Source organism: Zootoca vivipara, chromosome 2 (genome assembly GCF_965207765.1).
Source record: "Zootoca vivipara chromosome 2, rZooViv2.hap1.1, whole genome shotgun sequence".
Classification (NCBI taxonomy): domain Eukaryota; kingdom Metazoa; phylum Chordata; class Lepidosauria; order Squamata; family Lacertidae; genus Zootoca; species Zootoca vivipara.
In genome coordinates, this window is record NC_142584.1 from 38475243 (window position 1) to 38497581 (window position 22339).

Below are 22339 nucleotides of genomic sequence, written 5' to 3' on the forward strand. Positions count from 1 at the left end.
AAAAGTGAAATACTACTTGGGAATTCAAGTTGAGAGAGAAGAGGATGGATCGTTCTTACTCAGCCAAAGGCAAAAGATAACTGAACTGATTGAAAGCATGCAGATGCAGGACGCACACCCAGTTGCGACACCGATGGCCACAGACTTCTTGAAGAATCAACAAGGTTCGAAGTTGCTGCCAAACAACACGCAATACAGGTCAGCGGTCGGCAAACTTTTGTATTTGGTTACCACATGCAGACCTGACCTGGCAAGTGCAGTGGGGATCCTAAGTAGGAAAGTAAGTTGTCCCACTGAGCATGATTGGGCTGGAGTTAAGAGGGTTGTTCGTTATCTAAAGGGAACCATGGACTGTAAATTAAAACTGCCAGCTGTCAGAGACCCTAAACTGCTTGGGTACACTGATGCGGATTGGGCTGGGGACAATAAGGATTATAAATCCACAAGTGGCTATGTTTTTATGTATGGGGACGGAGCTATTGCATGGGGCAGCTATAAACAGAAATGTGTAGCTTTATCGTCCACAGAATCTGAGTACATTGCGGCTTCGGAAGCTTGCAGAGAGATCCCCTGGCTGGATCAGCTCCTGAAGGACTTTGGCGTGCCAAGAACGGGACCTGTCAGCTTGATGGAGGACAATCAGAGCAGTATGAAGCTGACACAAAGTGAAAAGTTCCTTGCACGCACCAAACACATTGGGGTCAGGTACCACTACATACGCCAGGTGATCGAGGATGGACTTGTTGAAATGTGTTACTGCAACACTGACCAGATGACTGCAGATGTCCTAACAAAGCCCCTGCCAAGAGAGAAGTTCCAGGATCTTCGTGGCAAGCTGGGACTCTTGGGTGGTTGATTAAAGTTATTTATGTATGTTTTTGTGTATGTTGTGAATTGCCTGAGAAGGGGTTTGTGGGATGCAAAGGGTTAAGTGCAGTCAAGTCACAACAATCCCTAGATAGTCCACTTGGAGGACTGAGGAGGAGGATATGACTAAGCGTAGTTTCCTCTTCCTTCACATGCAAATGAGTTGAGGAAGTGGCAGATAAATCCTGAAGGAAACAGCCATTTTCCCTCTCTTGGACCAGACCTCTTGGACTACACACATCTTAGTGAGTCTCTCCCTCAAGGCCTCCAGCCTAGAGAGAGAGATGAGATGGAGTCTCACTTCTTATAAGTGAACTTCACAATGTATATATTACCTTTTAACTAAGCAAGTCTACCTCTTGAGTGTGCTGTACCTCGAGATGCTTGTAAGTAAACATCTTTTATACTTTTAAGAGCATTGTGTTGTGTCTTTTCTTTTAAGAGGGAAAAAGGGGAAATACCAGGAAAATACACTTTATTTTAGTGGCTTAAATCAAGCCTGCGCAAACGTTCTTCTGCTGTGTATTTTGCAAAAAGGGGAATGTTTTACTCTGCTAAAGTTTTGTGCTTGCTAGCGCAAGCGGGGATAGGATATATTAAACAATATCTCCTCATCCACATTCCTGAACATTCCCACAAAAACAAAAGCTGATGAAAGGGTGTGAGCAGGTAACGAAGTCCCTCCCACATTGTTTTACACACAGCCTCAAGAGCTCACCTGCCAGAAACCTCACTCACACCTCAATTTATTTACTGACCCATGCTGCCTACACAGGCTCACACCCTTGCTGTACTCCTTGCTCATTAATTGATGTAGAATGACTTCTCTCTCTGCAAAGAGAGATGAGCATCACCTTGGTCCTCCCTAAACATTCAGCTACAGGGTTCTGAAAAGCATCTCTTTGTCATACTTTAACTGCCCATGTTATGAGTCAAATGAACGGTGTTGAAAAATGAGTAACTTAGGCTAATGCATATTCAATACTTGCTCTCTTCGTCATTTTTAAGCTTTTCAGTGATCAAGTCACTTACTGCTTGGAGACTGAGAGCCTTGGTGCATCTCATTTTAAAATTTACATTTGTCATATTTCTGGAAGTAAAATTCAAGGCACAAAAGCTGTTGAACTTTTTTTGTCATATGGCAAGCCCTACATATATTCAAGGAGGCAGGGGGAAATAAATATCAGGATTGGGGCTGGGTTGGGAGTTTCATAGCAACTCTGAGGAAGTGTTTCATTGAGGCTGCAGCTTTGAAAGAGGGAAGCTCCTTTGCACCCACAGCCGCAATCCCAATTCTCCTTGTGGCTAATATTTAGATAACCAGGTGGCAACCAGACTGTTAAGGTAACATCCACATGGGCCCTAAGACCTCAAGCCTCTCAGATTCTTTGTTAATGGATCAACAGAACCAGCTATACCATAGCAGATTGTGAAGAAGAGAAGTGCCGTATTTTTCCGTGTATAACACACACACCCCGTGTATAATTCTCCTTGTGGCTAATATTTAGATAACCAGGTGGCAACCAGACTGTTAAGGTAACATCCACATGGGCCCTAAGACCTCAAGCCTCTCAGATTCTTTGTTAATGGATCAACAGAACCAGCTATACCATAGCAGATTGTGAAGAAGAGAAGTGCCGTATTTTTCCGTGTATAACACGCCCTCCCCCGTGTATAAGACTCCCCCTATTTTGGGGGACTCAAAATTAAGAAAATGGGAGATTGCCCCGGTGTATAAGACTACCCCCCCCTTTTAACATTATTTTTAAGTAAAAAAAACCCTAGTCTTATACACTGGAAAGTACAGTAATTCCTCTGTTTCTGTAAAACAACAAGGGAAACATTCTGTTTCTCAGTAACATTGTGGTTGTGAAAACCAAATGGCATTATGTGTGTGTGTGTGTGTGTGTGTGTGTGTGTATCTCTGTATGCACACATATATAATCATAGAAATAATTCTTTTGTTTCTTTGGAATGGTGAGAGAGACCAACCAACATAAATTAGCCTGAGTACTAGCCAGACTTTACAGTATATACCCGTGTATTTTTTTATATTTAAAAAGATAGATTACCTATTAATATGCTGATGAATAATTGCCCCCTACCCTTCAACTTTGTGGGCTTCCTTGTGTTTTTCAAAAAGTGGAAGCATCTTGGGGGATGTTCATTTCTAGCAAACTGTTTAAGACTGACTCTAACCAGATGCCACTGGAAATCACAGGAGAAAGCCTGTTTGGTTGACACCCCCTTGCCCAGATTCCAGACAGAAGAGGCTTGCGTGCAAAGAGATAAGATGGGAGAAGTGTTGCTGACAAGTTGAACCCCTGACCCCAGGCTTAGAACGACAAAGCAAGGTTAGGTTCACCCAGGGCACTGGTGGCTTCCAACGGCTGTCTTGATAAGTGCTTCGCAGAGCTGGTTTGTGTTTTGCCAGAAAGCACGCTGACAAATTTCCTCTGTGTTGTTTTCAGCTGAAATATGATCTTCTTGTGCAACTCCATCTCTTACTCTGCTGCCACGTTTCCCAGAAGTGTCTGTATATGCCCAGTGTGACTAGTTCTGTCAAACACAATCCCCTCTCCTACCTTCAAGGCTGTTTTCTACCTCAAGGGCCCTGGGCTATATAGCCTGCCCCAGCATTTATCAGGGAAACACGAAGAACGAGCTTGAAGAACGAGCTTTTCCGGGGGCTATTAAGCTTACTTTGAAGTAAATGGAGAGAGGAAATTACCCAAGCCTTTTGCTGGTTTTAAACAACAATCAGATTTGGGACTCTGGCACAGAAAGGGCTTTTATTAAAATATAAATGCTTCCTGTGCATCCCAGTGTAACTCAAGGCAAGGCTGCACACAAGGCGGAAAGAGGGTTTGTTTGTTTTTCTGGGTAGTGCCAAGGGGCAGCTTCAGGAATGGGTCCATGGAAGAGCTGGAAGGGCGAGAGGTGCACATGGGGACTTAGTTCTCTGCTTGTATGACTTATATAAGTGAGCCTAGCCAAATGCCAAATATAGTATTGATCTGAGGGTGTGTATACAAATTGTGTATCTTCCAGTTACAAGCCAAATAAAGACTTAAGACAAAGGCTGTGGGGACATTTCTGAAGATATTTGACCACCTCCCCCAGTTCTTCTCAGTGACCACGAGAAGTACATGACTCTAAATGCTTCAAATTTTAGGAATAACAAGTGGGGTACTAGGGAATGAGGACCCCCCCCCCAAAGCTTAGTGCCACTCTTCTGAAACGGAAGGTGTGATGCTATGACATCATGAGACAAATATAAAGCTTGATAACAAGGTCACTATGTCAGGGTCATGGGAGCATTTGCTACTGGTTTGGTTCTGTAGAGCAGATCACACTATACAGGTAGGAGTGATGACCGATCTTTGGCCCTCCAGGTGTTGTTGGACTTCAGCTCCCATCATCCCTGACTATTGGCCAGGCTGACTTGGGCTGATGGGAGCTGGAGTCCAGCAACATCTAGCAGGGCTGAAGGCCAGCCTTTCTCACCCTACAAAATGCAGTTGCCTATGTACACAGGGATGTAAGAGAGGAGCCAGGCAGTACTTTCCATACGCGGGTGGCACTGTGGGTTAAACCACAGAACCTAGGGCTTGCTGATTGGAAGGTCGGCAGTTCGAATCCCCATGACAGGGTGAGCTCCCATTGCTCGGTCCCAGCTCCTGCCCACCTAGCAGTTCGAAAGCACATCAAAGTGCAAGTAGATACATAGGTACCGCTCTGGCAGGAAGGTAAATGTCAGAAGCGGCTTAGTCATGCTGGCCACATGACCTGGAAGCTGTCTGCGGACAAACGCCAGCTTCCTCGGCCAATAAAGCAAGATGAGCGCCGCAACCCCAGAGTTGTGCGTGACTGGACCTAACGGTCAGGAGTCCCTTTACCTATGTACACAGGGATGCAAGAGAGGAGCCAAGCAGTACTTTCCATATGGACACCAAGAGTACAAGGTTCATTAGTAAAGGATTTATTAGTAGTCAGGTTCTCAAAACAAAAACTGCAGCAGATACAAAACAATATTTTTTCAGCAGGAGCACCAAATGAAAGAGTTTTAATAGGGAAAGTACATTAAGGGTTTTATGGCTCCAGTTGGGAGTGAGAGTTGGAAGAGTCTGCATTTGGGAGTGGACAAGAGATCAGTTCACTGCAATGTAGGCCACTTCCCGTTGTCCAGACATAAGCTTGTAAATTCAACCTCTGCAGCAATGGCAACTTTGCTTGAAACAGGGCATGGTCTGGTGGGTTTTTGGAGTCTCAGACTCCAAATCACTACTAAGCTATGAAGCTCACAGGTTGACCTTGGGCAAGTGAATATCTCTCAGCCTAACCCACCTCATGGGGTTGTTGTGAGGATGATTTGGGTGAGAAAGGGATGTTCTGCCCCTTGGATAAAAATGGGCAGGCTAAAAAATGCAGATCAACCTTGTCCCGCTGTGTTTCTGTTCTGAGAGTTGTATGCTAAGCTTCCATATCTTTCCAGAGTGTGGAGTGGATCAGAGACAGACAGAAAGGTGCTCACCATAGCTGCCAAGTTATCCCTTTTTAAAAGGGATTTCCCCTTATGCTGAATAGGCTTCCTCGCGAGAAAAGGGAAAACTTGGCAGCTATGGTGCTCGCTATTGTTTGGGGTGGGCTTTCCTGCTTTTGTTTTGGAAGAACCAGGCCAGGTGCCTCTTCACATGCCCACAGCATTAAAGCCAATGTTGGCAAACTGAGGATATAGCACAGAGAGTCTCTCTGGAGGTAGGCACTTTTTGACTAGCCACTCTGCATGGCTTACAGTGGTTTCAAGCCAGAGCTGTATTTCATTTCATTTCAGTTTCCTGCCTGCAGCGGTGCCCGGGCAAATACACAACTCATGGGATCAATGGCCTGTGTTGCCCCCTGGGGTGGAGGAAGGGGGGCATGGTGGGTGCAGGCCTCCGTGGGTGTCACCACTGAGAGGGGTGACAAAATGCCAGGCAGCACTCACCGTGGGGCCTGCAGTGTGCCCAAACCACGCGTCTCTCCTGGCAGGCTCCATGCTGCCCAAATGGTTCGCCCGCTGCCTCCCCCCCCAGCTGTACAGCAGCTGAGTGGGAGGGGGCAGGCAGACTTCGAAGGCCCCATGGTGTGGCCCGCCCCTATGGGCGGCTCACCCCACCCCTGGGTGTACCGCCCCAGGAGCCCGAGCAGCTCCCTCCACTGCCGGTTGCCCCAGCCGTCTTTGGTAGCCTGGCTCTGAAGATGCCAGTTGCCTAGAATTGCCTGTCGGAGTCTTGCCTGCCTGGAATCCATCCTGTAATGAGTCAGACCATTGGTCCATCTAGCTTGGTATCGATAACACTAATTGGTAGTGTTTTGAGTGGGAGACGTTCCCAGCCCTACCTGGAGATGTTAGGGATTGAACTTTGGTCCTGCTGAATGCAAAGCACATGCTCTAGCCCTGAGCTATGACCCTTCCCCAAATTCGGGGGGGGGGTTAGTTTGTTTCCTTCTCATAGCACTGTTCTTATGGCCTGGATTTCTGCAAACCCCAGAAGCAGGGAGCTGTTCTTAGCTTGATACCATAGCAGACTGTGCAAGCTGAAGTACTTAGTGCAGTAATTCGAAAGCATTGATTCCCAGGAGAAGAGCCACCGCTGCCAATGTGGTAAGTGTCAGGAAACACTTAGCATGCTCAGATTTCAGCTGCTGCTCTCCTCCTTAATAGAAACCCGGCTCTCCCGGTGCCAAGTCCCATCATGCTTTCCAAGAGCGGTGCACAAAGTGTACCACGTTCTCCCATTAACCTCCACCCCTCGTGTTCTGCAGGAGGTACGTGCACTCTGAGATCGGCTCCTGTAAGAGACGGTCGTGCCAGCAAGGCTGAGTTCTAGAGCAGCATAGGAGAAATGACGCACAATTACAGAAATGCTTGTTTTTTATTATTTAAAAAAATATCAGGAGGCAAAGAGCCATTACTGGTGTTAGAGGATCCTGTGATACACTGCACAAGTTGTCCCCAACCCCCACCCCACCCCACCCCACCCTCCTGCTCTGTATTCTAAGTGGATATTGAAGGCTGTATGCAACTAAGGGCACTTCCAGACTGCTGCCATTTTCAGGTGGGAATTCAATAGCAATTCAGGCTGTGCAAGGAAAGCTGATTTGGTCACTTGTCTGCAACAAACCCACTTCCCCCAAAGACCAGACTTTTAGCAATATGGAAGGTGACAGGAAAAGTGTGGGTTGGCACTCAACATCGTCTAGCCTCCCTGCAAACAAATCAGAGTAAATGAGCTACTGTCAACTCACATCCCTGCAGACAAGTCAGGATGAGTGCTCAATAAACAGGTTGTCTGGAAACATCCTAAATAACTGTTCTGAAGGAAGATCGTACAGAATCTCCCCGGCTGCTGTTCTGGCTTGGATGGGAGTGGCTGTATTCCAGGTGGGTAGTTGGTGCTGATGCTGCAACCGTAGAAGCGCACCATGGAAACAAGGAGCCATATGCTCTAGTTGTCTTTATTTGTCAGATATTGCCCTGCTCCCCTTTTGCTACCGGTACCTGTCCTTGATAAGTCAACGATGACACATGTTCTCTTCCTCCCCTCTGCCTACAAAGTCAAGGCATTTTCCTTTGAGGCTGTGCTTCTTTTATGGGGATATTACATTGTCCCAGCTCTAGACACACTTGACTCTTCCCCCAGATATCACATGCACTGTTACTTCTACCATCACGTGTTTCCACGAGTGTCTCGGGTGACTTAGAAAGAGTTCCCAATAACACCAGTAACAGTAATCTGCCCCGGCACCATCTCAATGTACTTTTTATTTACATTTCCTTTAAATACTTTTACTAGCTGCCACACCATGCAATCGCATCACTACAGTGCACAAACCATACCTTTTTTTTTTAAGGACTGCCCCCTTGCACTGTGTTACAATTATATATTTTTTTTCAGAGGTGCTTCCAGATGAGAGTCTATTGTGGAATTGGTTCTGCTCTCACACACATATTTCTTGCACCCTCCACATGACGTTATAATAAAAATGTCAGCCCATAGTTTTTCTTCGTTTAATGTGCATTTACCCATGATGTGGAAAACCTGGTAAATAAAAATAACCTTTTACACACATCTGCAGTAAACTGTATGGAATATTTTTAGATCATTTTAAAGAAAACGAGCACTTTGTCTTGTAATGTTTTGGTGGGTGATGACTAATGGTGACCCCTAATACTGATGTGTGTGCATATAAATGTTGGGAAGGAAGGGGGATTCTCTGTTCCTTCCTCAATGAATGGACTAAGGCATAATCTGAACAGGAAGTGCCACGGTCTTATCAGTTTTTGAGAAACACAGCCCGGCATCAAACACTGAAGCCCACACTGAATGGTTGACTCTGCAGAGAACTGAGAACTGAAACGAACCTTAAGAGCACATCCCTATCTGAAATGAATTAGAAATGCAGGAGGGTTGTTTGGAACCAGCTATCCTAGTGCCAGGAAATAAAAAGCTCTGTCTCTATGTGCCTCTTCTACTGGTGTCAGCAGGAATCAGCTGAGGGTTGCCATTTGGAGGGGGAAGAATGCACTGGTGAGGAGGCACTTTGGGGTTGAGAACCAATTCCAAAAGGCAGCTTCTGAAAATGGTTCAGAATGAATGAATCTAAGGCCTCTATAAGGCAGAATCTAAAGCCTCCTGGTTGGTTGCATCGCTAGTTTGTTCTATGTATAAAAATCTCTACACTTCATCCTAAGGGCCATATAACCAGTACAGCCCAATAGCCTTCGAAGCAGTTTCTCAGAGAACCCCAGTGCAAATGTGTACGTGATCTAGCAGATCTCTTTCCACTCACATTTTCCAACTGGAGCCCAAATACTTTCAATTGCCTGCCTGCCTGCCAAGACCAATGCACTGCTAACTCACAGAGCCTGGCCTTGGCATGCAGTGGAGTCTTCCAGGACCAAGAAACTGTATTTGATCATAGTTTCAATAGGACATTCTTCTCACTGCGTCACAAGAGTGTTGCCAGTTGTTCTCCCTGACCAAGGGGTAGTTTCCTGGACAAACAGCAATGTAATATTGTAGACTGCCTTGGGAGGCGGCATATCAGTTTTTTTGTAAAAAGTGCAGAACACCCATACTACATACCTCCCCAGGTGTTCATATTTTCAAAAGCTGATGTCACATTCATAACTATAAACATTGTTCCTTAAACATAATTCACTATACAATACTTGACAAGTCCCTGATCTTGGCTAGTTGCCTTGAATTCTATATTTTAGTCCATCCATGTTTGTCTACAACCATTGACATAATTTTGAGGATTGCATTCTAACATGGGGCTCATCCGGGCTTCCTTTTGTGCTGTGTTTATAAACTTTAAAGCACCGTGTCTCTGTGTTTTGTTTTGCCCCAGTGCTTTCCCTGTGAAAGCCCACTCTTTACCGCTGAAATGGAGCAAATGGCAACCCATGGAGAACCTAAATTGCCATTTGTTCCAATTCAGCATTAAAGAGCAGCTATTCTCAGGGAAAGCACTGGGGCCCAAAAAGGGGAGCACCTGACACAGTGCTTTAAAGTGCCCTCCTGTCTAGCAAAAGGGAAGTGTGGATGAGCCCAGGGTCTTTTGTTCAGGCGCTTTGCTGAACAAAGGAGGAGCAGGATAGAAAAGAAAAGCAGTCACAAACAATAGCTGCAGTAGCATGTCATAGACAGTGTGACAGCTCTCTAGGCAGATCCCATTTCCTTACACAACAGTCTGCCGTCTCTTCTACGATAGTACAGCTCCATGCCCCTCTTTTTCAAAGTAATTTTACAATGACAACCCCTCTTTTTGAGAGCATTTGAGAGCCTGGATCCTCTGAGACCCTACAGACATAGAAACCCTCTCGCCCCGAACCTGAGACTTTTGCACGATTAATATTTGTACTCACACACAGTTGTTTGCTTGCACAATGGCTTATTTCCTTGAACGTTTTAATTGAGGTTGAAGCAGAGGGGTTTGGGTTTTGTTTTAAAAAAAAACCCAAACCAGTTGTTGGAATAAAAATATCAATCTGCTTTCCCACAAAAGCTTGTGGCAGTTATTAGTCCCAGTGGAGTGTCATGGGAACAAGTCTCAACTTTCTTGTGAATACAGTCTGAAAATCAGGCTCTTGAAGATACAGATAGCATATCCTTTCAAGCAATAACGAGTATGAGAAATCCACTGTTCTGGGATCTGATCTGCCACTTTTCACACTCTCAGCATTAGAAAATATATTCACTGGCTAAGGACACAGTGTCACCCAACAGTGTCTCTCCCTGGGGATGGAGAAATCTGTTGCACACAGGAAGAAGAGGAGGGGATGGGAGTGAACTCCCCTTTAGGGCAGTGCTGATCTGTCCTTGTAGGTCCAGGGAGAGAAAGCCAGAGCCCTGTCCTCTGTGACACAGTCCTCTTCGAATCTTGAGAGCTGCCTTCAGCGGTTGAGGAAGAAGGACTTAATGCTCTGGAGGATGTGGTACTTCTGCTTCTGCCTCAGCTTTTTGCGGATGATGGGGATCCAGACAAGGCCGCACACCAGCAGCATGAGGCCAAGCGAGAGGAAGGCTGGCCCACACAGTTTGAACACCTCCTTGGTCGTGTTGTTCATGCCTCCTCCTCTTTGGTCTCCGGTGAGGCAGGTCAGGCTGGTGAGAGCCACTCCAAAGAGGAACACGGCTCCACCCACAGAGATGACGATAACGGGCTTGTGGTAAATGTCCCACTTGTTCTGGTGAGGAGCGTTCCAGGTGGACTCACTTCGCGAGCTGATGCACAAGGTGCTGGCTGTTTGGCTGGGCAGCAGGTCCTTGTACTCGGGGGACTTCTCTCCCTCCTCTGTTTCTTTTGGCTGGGTTTCCATGGTTACCTGTTATGCAGACTCAGGATGTTAAGGCCTATAGGGGAGAAAGAGAGAGAAATGGACCAAGGAACAGGTTTTTTAATGGCTCAGGGAGCTGGGTATGTTTAGCCTGGAGAAGAGAAGGTTAAGGGGTGATATGATAGCCATGTTCAAATAAATAAAAGGATGTCATATAGAGGAGGGAGAAAGGTTGTTTTCTGCTGCTCCAGAGAAGCGGACACGGAGCAATAGATTCAAACTACAAGAAAGAAGTTTCCACCTAAACATTTGGAAGAACTTCCTGACAGTAAGAGCTGTTCGGCAGTGGAATTTGCTACCAAGGAGTGTGGTGGAGTCTCCTTCTTTGGAGGTCTTTAAGCAGAGGCTTGACAGCCATATGTCAAGAATGCTTTGATGGTGTTTCCTGCTTTGCAGGGGGTTGGACTGGATGGCCCTTGTGGTCTCTTCCAACTCTATGATTCTATGATTTGGATAGCTGTATGCTTCACTCTCACCCAAACCCTTGGGCTATGGTTTATCTACATAGCTAATGGGTGTGACTGGCTCACAACCCTGGATGTTCATTGTGTCTGTCACAGGCCCAGTTTAGACCATGAGGGAAGGTCAGCCTCACTAGTTCTGAGCTTCCACATGTCCTTTCTTGGTAATAAGGGCTCTGGCCTCAGCTCCTATGAGGACAAATGTACAAGTGGTGGTGAGCCTGCTGTGGAAATCCACTCAACACATTTCTGGTACCATACTATTTTCCTTCCCAGCTGGTGTCAATGAGAACCTGTCATTGCGAATTAGGAGCAGAAGCCAGATTTGCATAGTCCTAAATGGAAAGCCCTTGTGATAATGATGGGAAAATCTTATCCCATTCTGAAGCAAAACTGTTTACAGAGCTGACCAGCTGGCTATCGTAGAAATCCTCATGGAATTGCCCCGCTTCATTCACTCACTTTTTATGAGGCACCTATATGATGCTGTAAACCAAAAGTTGTCATTCTGTTTCTTTCCCCTCTGTGGTTCTTCTGTCTTTTCTGAGACTGCAAAAAATGCTGATTTCCCCCCTGCCTCTAGAAGGATGGAAACTGAGCTCAATCTCCACAAGTGTAAGTGCCCTTAGCACTATTCCTCTGGCTTTCTGAAAGGGCAGGATTTTGACATGGGCATTGGAGTAGACCCAGGAACCGCCCACCTGGAAGCAGCCGCAATGAAATCAGATTGAAGCATGAGCATCCGACCTACATTGATCTGCTAGACTACAGGCAGGATTAAACTAAGGGCCCATTTCCACTTTCGTTCATCCCATGATTTCAAGTCACAAATCCAAGAAGTTTTAGTTTTGTCTCACCACTTTCCCCAGGGAAAACCCACTGTTTACTGCTGAATCAGAACAACTGCCAATTGGGCTTTCTGCGGGTTGTTGTTTGCTCCAATTCAGCAGTAAAGAGCAAGTTTTCGTGGGGAAAGCTCTGGGGCAAAAAAAATAGCTCTTAGACACATAGCTTTAAAGCACAGACCATACCTGGAAAGCACGGAGGAAAGGTAATCATGGATGAGCCCTTTCTTGTGCGCAGAAACCTCTGTTTTTTGCATTGCTGTCATCTACATACAAAAAGGGACGCAGGTGGCACTAGGGCTTGCTGATCAGAAGGTTGGCAGTTCGAATCCCTGTGACAGGGTGAGCTTCCGTTTCTCGCTCCCAGCTCCTGCCAACCTAGCAGTTCGAAAGCACGTCAAAGTGCAAGTAGATAAATAGGTACCGCTACAGCGGGAAGGTAAACACCGTTTCCGTGCGCTACTCTGGTTTGCCAGAAGCGGCTTTGTCATGCTGGCCGCATGACCTGGAAGCTGTACGCTGGCTCCCTCGGCCACTAGAGCAAGATGAGCACCGCAACCCTAGAGTCGGTCATGACTGGACCTAATGGTCAGGGCTCCCTTTACCTTTACCTTTTTACATACAAAGGTAAGAATCAAATACATTGCCCTGCCCACTTTTGCCTTCGGCTACACACCCCAGCACTGGCCTGTGGCCCCCAGAAGGTTGATCTCAAGAGTATGTGGCCCTTGGGCTGAGAAAAGTTCTCCATCCCTGCCGCAGCCCATGAAACCAATTCTTTCCTGCTAGCCTTTTGCCAAGTGAAGTTTCAATCTCTTTTGTTAGTGGTGTGTAGGTGTTGTAGATTAACTCACCATGGGTAAGGATGTTGGCTTAGTCAAGTCACTGTTGGGCTGAAGTTCAATTCCTGGCCTCTGTGCTTCTGGGGAGACATAGAAACATATACAGGGAGCTTGATATGCAGCAGAGGGCTGTTACAGCTTCCACCATCCATTCCTTGATAGCTGTGTAGATATTGTGAGTCACAGCCAAAGCCAACTTCACACTATCTTCTAAAACTGCAGTTCTGAGCAGCCCTGCCCTGGAAACAGAATGCTACGTCCAGCTGGTGCTGGCTTCAGGTGTTGGGGGCAAGAGGTCCTCCTCAGTGAGCTCCCTTAAAATGTGAGGGGTAGTGCCTTTCATTCATCTGCCCATCCCAGTGGGTTGGGGTGCATGGTGACAGTGCGACTGGAGTGCCAACATGAATAAAATTGGGTGTTTTTTTGGGGGGTAAGTAAGCCCCACCCCAGATAATCAATCACAATATCTGGTGTACACACATCATTTGAATGTCAATGCGCATCAACTTTCTGTGGGGAGCTGGCCCCCTCAAATATTTTTGGGGGGACGGGGTGAAGTGACCTCAGCCCCTAGGAGCTGTCTCCTATGCCACAGGAGGACCAAAATAGAGCACTCCTTTTCACCCCACCTGCACTTACATGCTCACTTCAAAGCACTCAAGAGCATTCTTTGCTCTCTCACACTGGAACATGATAGATTGCCCCAGCAGCCCCTATATCATCATCATCATCATCATCGAAGCCTGTGGGAGCTCCCATTTTCCAACAGAAGGGGTACTTAGCTGCTCCAAGACAAGCAGACCTGCTTGAGATTGCAAGCTGTGAGGAGCTGGCCAGGTTTCTTGGGGGGAGAAGTGGTAAGTTCAGCATTCTCAAAACAGGCAACAGCAGTGATTGGGTAGAGCAGTCGCACTGGCTGGGGCTGATAGGAATTGCAGTTGAAACATCTGGAGGGCATCAAGGGGACGAAGGGCAGGCGAAAGGCTTTCTCCGACAGTCACAATGGGGCCACCCAAGCCTGCCCCAGAGCCATATGTGCACTGGTGTTCCACTCAGGGCTGCCACCCAGAGGTGGTGACAGGGCTTTGCATGGCTTTGCCACACCTGGGTCTGTCTCACTCTAATGATGCAGCTTGCCAGGTGGCTGCTTTGTGCCTTGAAAAACCGAGGGAGGAACGCGCTGCTTACACACCGCACATTCAAAGCAAATTCAAAGCGCATTTCCCTCCAAAAATCCTGGGAACTGGGATTTGTCAAGGCTACTGGAAACCATTGCTGTGCGAGGGGTGGAATTACAGTAGCAGGGTTCTTTTGGCAATGGGAAATGTTATTTAAATATATATTGCGTACGCAGCCACACAACTCGGCAAGAGAGCGAAAGGGAGGACCTGCTTCTCGAAAATGCCCAAGGGATTCTTCCCCATCACTGCTCCCCCCACCTGCTGCTCTTCTGCCAGGGCACACACAATATCCGTGATATAATTAAGATGATTATACAGGATAAGGGAATGAGAAACCATGATAGGAACAAAGATGATGACGGTGGCTTTAACAGGGAGCTGGTGTTTTGAAGTATGTTTCTGTGGACCAGGAACACAAAAGATCTGTTCAGTCCGGTTGATATGCATTGTACTCTTTGCTCTACTGAGCCTGCATTTGCACTGCAAAACGTTCCATTTCCTGGACAATCCCTGCTTATGAACAGGAGATCCCTCCATTGTCCATTCTAGGTAAGGGAAGTCTCCCATATATCACAGACATATTTTGGCTTATTGGTCTGTCTGCTGCTCGCGTTTTATACCATATTGTGCTGTCTTTTATCCCCCCCGACTCCTGTTTTAATATTTTTTGCTAAGTTAGCTGCTCTGAAAGGGCAGGATAACAAATCCTCAAAGAAGTAAATATCCACAATTTGTAGCCCTTCTTCTCAGCTTGTCTTGGGGAACTAGAATGAAACACACCGAGAGGGAACTTCGGAAGAGTGGGGGGGGGACATAATTCAGGGGGACTAGAGCACAGAATTCCGACTATTGATCTTTTTTTTTCATTTAAATAGCCTGGCACCAGTTGCCTCTGCCCTCATTAATTCAGTATCATTGCAGAGCATGAGTTGTTCAGTGCCATGCAAAACAGTTATGCAAAGAGGCTGGCAAGGTTGGTTTCTATCAGCAGGAGACTGATCACACAAAAACACACCCTGCACACGCTGATCAAAGTGGTCAAGTGGGCACATATGGGGTGAGGCAATTTCACAGGTAAACTGGCCCCAAGTTGTTAACATGCCTTTACATGGCATGTGTAGTTCAACAGCCAGCCCTTAGTGTGCCCCGGCAGTTGTACTTGCGAGCGATTTGCCTTTTCCTTTGTGGGGATCAGCAAAGAGTTGGTTTGCGATCCACTCCTATTCTTTATATGTTGCTGGTGTGGTGTCTGATAACCAGCCGAGAAGTGTCAGACCACCTTGAAAAACGAGGGGTCTCCTTGTTGTATGGACTTGATGTGCCAGCCACGAGATTATAAGAGACATCCATTTATATCAGGGATGGGGAACCCACGGTCCTCCAGATGTTGTTGGATTCCAACTCCCACCAAGCCCAGGCAGCTTGGCCAGTGGTCAGAGGATGATGGGAGCTTTAGCCCAGCATCATCATATGGAGGTTCAGAAGCTCCCCACCCCTGACTCACAATGCATGGGACTGTGACTTTCACCAGTGACTTCCCTTCTCCCCTTAGCCTCCCTTGGCATAGTCCACTCTCAGTTTCCACTCTCATCTCATTTTCCTAGCGGTAAGTTGGGCAACAAAGGACACAAATTATGCAAAAAGCAAGAGACCCATCTTAGCTGCACCCCATCCCAGTGTGAATGGGCCTCAACTTCGTCTCCTGCCAGTTTCCCCATAGGAAAGCCAGGCAGGGAGATCACACCACCCTCCTCTCAGCCAGTGCAGCCCAGCCTTGATCTTCTCTTTGATCCTGGTTTTCCTGGTAGAAAGAAACTACCGTAATCACCCAGATTCCTGATCTTCCTGGAACTATTCTCGCTACACCTCCCTTCCCATTTGCCTTCTGTTTCTTGAAGGAAACAGGAAAGAACTGAGAGTAAAATTCCTCCTCTAGTGGTCAGCACAAGCCTCTGCCTCACCTTCAGCTGGATTATAGCTTTTGGGGGGTGCCTACCTAGATCCTTTTTGAGTAGATCTTGTGGGCAAATTTGTAGATGTCGGCTGCCCAGTGGCACCTCGCTGGGAAATCTACTGTTCTTGCCAGCTCTGCTGCAGTGGTTGAAGAAGTGTGCACTGTGCCTTGGGTATGTGTGTGAGAACGGCTTGAACCGAGCCCCAGACACTTGGACAATTGAGAAGCGTAACCCCTTTCAGGATTCGGGATGCAGGCCTCTTGAATCACACAGGCCCTGCAATTATTTGCAAGACTTTTTTTCAGTAATGCAAAGTTGTGAAATATGCAAAAACCTTGCCTTGAGACTGGAAGCAAGCCTGCAAACTGGCTTCATTAACTGGTGGCGAGCGGGAGAGGCAAGCCACATGAAGTGGGCTAGTGCTTCAAAAAACCCCTCTCTCCCTCTCCGCTTGGCACTTTACACTCCCACAATCTCATAAGCACCTAGGGAGACAGGAAGCAGCAAGAGTCTCTCTTGTAGCGTTCTGACCTTTCCAGAAACCCTTCGCAAGATGAGAATGCCTGGTGCCCCCCTCAAGCCTTCTAAATGGTGTGTTTGTGGGTCCCCTTAGTGGCCTGATATTGGCCTGATCCTGATGACTTTCAGTGCTGCTGGCCATGCCCCAGGGGAGGTTTTTGTAAGAAGTGGGGGAACGGGACCAGGGGACTGGCTGAATCTACCCTCACTAATTCCACACCCCTTTGGGAGTCAGAAAGTCAAATCCGCTGACACCCTGCTGCCCTGTGTAGGTTTCTCCATAACTAGAGCCAAAGAGCGAGGAAGGACCAAGTTTCCTAACGCATCTGCCTTGGATTTGAAATGGTTTTGATTTGTGAAACTGCACTATATTTAGATTGTTGATATTTTTTAAATTGTTAAATGGCTTCAAGTTGCTTATTGGAAGTGAAGAAATGTGGGCAAGTGGCAGCGTAACAATCACAGAGATGCCCGCCATGCACCATCCCTTATCCTGGCATGTGTGGCCTGGCCCCTGCCAACATCTCCCAGGTAGTGTTGGAGAGGCCCCTGCCTGGAACCCATGAGAGTCACTGCCGGTCAGGGAAGACGATAGTCTGACTCATCAGGCAGCTTTGTATATTCCTCTGTGTGAAGGAAGTAGCAGCTCCGGTCCACTGAGTTCAAAGGAAAGAACCATTGGCTGGGATGAAAGTGGGCGAGGATGATCTGAGCAAGGCCAGGATGCCCTGGAAGTCTCCCCTCCCCCCCCCTACACAGAACACCATCATGGGAGCCAAGGCTTTCCCACAGGGAGTGCCCAAGTCTTGGAGCTCAGGAAGCTACCCGCCCTGGTCATGAAAGCAGCTGCACCATTCCTCGCTCTCCAGCCCAGGATGTAGCATCTCACTCCATTCTGCTGTGAGAGGATGATATTTACATCAGGCAGGATTAACCTGACTCTGCAGTTCTTGCCTGGCAGGGGACTGAGCATCTGAGTCTTGTCTCAGAAGCGGGGCTGCCACAGACCCACCCCAACCTGTGCAAGTCAGACCTGCAATTCTGTGCTGGTTTTCTCCCTCCCTCCGACCCACAGATCCATGCAGTCCCCACGCATCTGCTGAGAGACACAAAGGTAGGCTACATGGCCAGTCTGCTAGACTCCCTTTTCCGGGTGCCTCGAGAAAAAGTGCTCATGCCTTTCCTAGGGAAACTTCATGAGTTCCCAGCTCCCATCACCGAGTCCTTTTTATGTGGGGTGGTCACTCCAGTGCACAAAAGGTTTTGCCTCTGATTACCAGCTGTTTTGCCAGAGAGAAAATGGGTGGGACTCACTCAGACCTGTTTATTGCATTCCCAGCCTCTTTCAGCCTGTGCAGGGAGTGACTATTATGCCAACTTCAAGGTCCATTTATTTAGCTCCAGGCAAATGTGAAAGAAACCGCCCAGCGGAGAGCTATTCTGAGGCGGTAGGCACCACCAGCTCCTGTTGGGTACTGAAAATTCAGAGCTTGGGATGCAAAGCTCAGCCTCTGGGATTCAGGGTGCCCTCCCTCCAGCTCCCTGCCACAAAAAGAGCCCAGGCACCCAGTTCCAACAGAGAAAGTATTCCTACTTACATGACCAGAGGCTCCCTGCAGTTGGCTTGCTGCTCTGCTAAGGCATGGAATGTGTCCTAAGTGGATGTTGCGATTTCCCTAAGTAGCTTAGCTTCCAGGCTCAGATAACCCCCCTCTGATATCATCTGCATTGAGTGGCTCATAAAACCTGGAGCATGTTCCAGCTCAGATGAGCTCACTCACTCAGCAGCCAATGGCTTGCCTTAACCCCTCGCTGGCCAAAGCTCCAGCACATGGGATGAGCCTACAGGACGAGCTGCTTTTGTTTAGCAGACAACAGCTGCATGAACCACGGATGCAGTGCAAAGGAAGGGCAGGAGTGGATTGTGGTGCCGGAACAGGTTGGGCAAGAGAAGGAGCATCAGTAACATTGGGGGGGGGGAGTTCTGACAATTCAGGATCATTGACTGAGAACCCCCATTCTCCCCTTCCTTGCATGTATTCTAATCTGTGGCTTTCACCAAATAGGCATTTTTCCACTTAAACCACTGAGCCTAGGGCTTGCTGATCAGAAGGTCGGCAGTTCAAATCCCTGTGACGGGGTGAGCTCCCGTTGCTTGGTCCCAGCTCCTGCCAACCTAGCAGTTCGAAAGCACGTCAAAATGCAAGTAGATAAATAGGAACCGCTACAGTGGGAAGGTAAACGGCGTTTCCATGTGCTGCTCTGGTTTGCCAGAAGCAGCTTTGTCATGCTGGCCACATGACCTGGAAGCTATACGCCGGCTCCCTCGGCCAATAATGCGAGATGAGCGCGCAACCCCAGAGTCGGTCACGACTGGACCTAATGGTCAGGGGTCCCTTTACCTTTACCTTTTTACCTGTTTCACATACCTGGGTTCAATAACTAGTGTTTTGAAGCTATAGGAATATGGATAGGTTCAGTGGCATCCAAAGAAATTCAGTTCAGTCCAACATACCTGGAACAGAACCAAGCAATTATGTCCCTCTCTAATCTTTTTTAAAATTGATCTGAAGTATTTACAAGCCACCTTTTAGGACAAGGGTGAGTAATCCTTTTCAGGCCAAACTTAGCATGCATTCCCACATGCTAGGATCAGGAGGGGCCAGAGGCTAAAGTAGGTGGAGCAATGAATGCAATTTTTACCTTTGTCCAAGTGTTGACTTGTACTCACACAACCATCTGTGTTCTCTGTCCAGACAAGCAAGATGCCTTATCAGAGTTTAAGGCAGGCAAAAGCATTTGGGGGCAGAGCTAAGCCTGTATGGGATGCAGTCAGGGGAGACTTGTAGGACCACATTTGGGCCTCAAGCCTGAGGTTCCCCAGCAATTTTCGGATAGGAGTGAAGTACCTGCAGCTCTCCAGGTGTAGTTGGTTCTGCAACTCCCATCAGTCTCAGACAGCATGGATAATGGAAAGGATCCATGAGAGCTGAAATCCAACAACATCTGGAGGGCCACAGGCTAGTTGCCTCAATTTTAGGGTAAAAGCTGTCCAAGCTTCATTGCGCCCTCCAGGGCTATCCCACAACATGCCAAATGCGGTTGGCCCACTTCAGTTAACGTCTGAATAAACCCTTCCTTTCCTTCCCCCCCTTCTTTGTTATTAATAGAATGAATGGGGGTGTGTGGATATATAAAAAGAGGAGGGAATGCTAATGCAGGGAGGGAAAGCTTGTTTCTTGCAGTGAGCCCTGTGGGCCAAAATATGTGAAGAAACATTGCCAAACACATTCAAACCCTACTGGGATTCCTCTTCATGTTAACAGCTCACTCGCTCAGGTACTAATAACTTCTGCTTCCCACTTCAGAACTTTAGGCACCAGTTATGTGTGGAAAGCCAGCCGTCTCCTGTTTGCTGAACATCCAATTTATTGGAAAGTTGGCCAATATTATGTCACGAAATAAGAAGCTACAAACTGAATACAGAAGCAGATGAATATGACTAATTACCTCCTGCCCCAAGGGAAGCCTGTAACAAATGTAATTCTTCTCTACTCTTCCAGAGAAAAGTTATATGGCTAGTTGTGTTGGTCTTCCACAAACTGGGGACAATTTTATGATGTATCAAATTCATCTACGATCAAGAGATGGGAACATGATATCCTCTTAGGATATCTTTTTGCCGATCTATTCTTGTAGCCATTTGCCTGAAATTTAAACTCGTTGCTTCTCATACAAGGGACAAATTAGACTTGATGCCAGAGGTGAGTGAATGCGTATTGATGCACTTTTCAGACACTTTTTGTTGTTGTTGCTAAAAGCAGCGGGGGGGGGGGTATCATTTGTGACAGGATCATGACAAAGGAGGGCACTAATTTCCCAAGTGTGAGCTGCTACACACAGCCACAGCTACTATTAGCTATTAGCTGAGTGTCAGGGGCTGGCAGGACTCTGAAGTGTGTGGGGCAGGAGACCGGGAGAGTGAACCAGGAGAGGGGACCAGTGATTTATGGGGCTGGATGCAAGGAAAGAGCCTGGGGAGGAGGGTCAGGGTAGTCCGAGATGGAGAAAGACATGCCAGATGTGGGAGAAGAAGACAGGTCAGTAGACTCCTCCCTTTTCCCTGCCCCACTGTCTCCTGGAACAAAGAGGGGCAAGGGACGCGGGTGGCGCTGTGGTCTAAACCACAGAGCCTAGGGCTTGCCAATCAGAAGGTTGGCGGTTCGAATCCCCGTGATGGGGTGAGCTCCCGTTGCTCAGTCCCAGCTCCTGGCAACCTAGCAGTTCGAAAGCACATCAAAGTGCAAGTAGATAAATAGGTAATGCTCCACATGCCCTGGAAAAACTGTCTGTGGACAAATGCTGGCTCCCTCAGCCAGTAAAGCGATATGAGTGCCACAACCCCAGAGTCATCCACGACTGGACCTAATGGTCAGGGGTCCTTTACCTTTTATCACAACCCATAGATCTATCCAATGCTCTTTGCTCTTTCTTGTAGGCTAAATGCAGTCAGTTCCTCCAAGATCTCTTCTTTTGACTTAGGGCTCATTCTGTTTGTTCCGTGCCTAGAAGCATGGGTCTGAGTGGTTTTCGTCTTATCCCATACTTTCTAGACACGAGTCTGAGCAGTTTCCCGTTTTTCCCACCTGCTTTTACTGCTGAATCAGAGCAAACGACAATCTGAGGAATACCCAGTAGACGTTTGCTCCGATTCAGTGGGTGAGGAGCAGACTTTCCCTGGGGAAAGTGGTTGGAAATGCGGAGGTGTGAGGAGTGAGCTCTCTGACGGAAATGCTGCAAGGGTTTGTAGGCCTTTCCCCACAGGCAGCAGGTTGTAATGCAGTAGTGTGCGCAGGTGTCTTTACAAGAAGAAAAGCAGATGTCTTTTCACAAAGAGGAGATCGGTTTATGAGAAGAAGAGGGGGGCAGATAATCTTTGGAATGCTGTTTTTCTGGGAAAAGATATTCTTCTTTGGCGATCACTCGTAGCCGAGTAAGATTGTCTTCCATAAACACAGTTTTAACAATGGGTCCGTAAGTGACTGTGGAGGCCAATTCTGGATCCACACGTTCTTCCACAGGACATTGGTTTCCGGGCGGGAGTTGATCACGGTGTGGATTTGCCAAGCGTGCCTTCCTCTTATCACCTCAGCCTTTGCCAACTATTCTAGCTGGGGATGGTGGGAGTTGTAGTCCAAAACATCTGGAGGGCACCAGGTTGCCGAAGACAGGTTTAGATAGTCCTTCACTGTGGCAGCTATAAATAGCCCCAGTTAGCAATAGTAACACACTTGACGGACTGTTGCCTCCTTTAAGAGTGGTCTCATGGGTGCAGACCTGTTCGCTTTATGGGCCTGGGGTTCATGTCATCACCTAAGCAGGGCCCAAGGATGGACTCTTATCATGGTCATTGTATTGTGATGAATCTGTGGGTGAAAGGCACTTTAAATTCTGGATCAGGTTAGTGTTAGAATTTAATGGAGGTTGGTATGTTAAAACTGGTTGCTAGACCTGTGTATGGTAAGCTGTATGTTAGATGCTTTTAATTCTCCGGAATTAACATGTGTGAAAGAACTAATTTAGCTAGACAAGCTTCCCAAAGACACCTTGCTAATCCCCTGGTGTGTTGGAAACTAATCAACTCAGACTACCGTAATTTCCATGGAGGCGTGAGCCTGTGGGGCAATGAGCCGTTAGCACAACAGTGGATCAAAGGCATGACAATGGGGTGGGGTCCCTTTCATTCCACAGATACAGCAATACGGGTTAGAAGCTAGGAG

General features: G+C 47.4%; 1 protein-coding gene across 1 annotated transcript; it reads right to left on the minus strand.

Moving 5' to 3' along the window:
- Nucleotides 1-9793: 9793 nt before the first annotated feature.
- On the minus strand, nt 9794-18296 carry PIRT (phosphoinositide interacting regulator of transient receptor potential channels). Its single transcript, XM_035104715.3, has 3 exons — nt 18158-18296; nt 12917-12984; nt 9794-10772 (listed from the first exon to the last, which is right to left on the minus strand). The coding sequence occupies exon 3, from the start codon at nt 10736-10738 to the stop codon at nt 10313-10315; it is 426 nt and encodes a 141-aa protein (XP_034960606.1). The 5' UTR covers nt 10739-10772; nt 12917-12984; nt 18158-18296; the 3' UTR covers nt 9794-10312.
- Nucleotides 18297-22339: the final 4043 nt, after the last annotated feature.

Excerpts from the sequence above, each read along its gene's own strand:
- PIRT (XM_035104715.3), bottom strand. The coding sequence starts at position 10,738 with ATGGAAACCCAGCCAAAAGAAACAGAGGAGGGAGAGAAGTCCCCCGAG.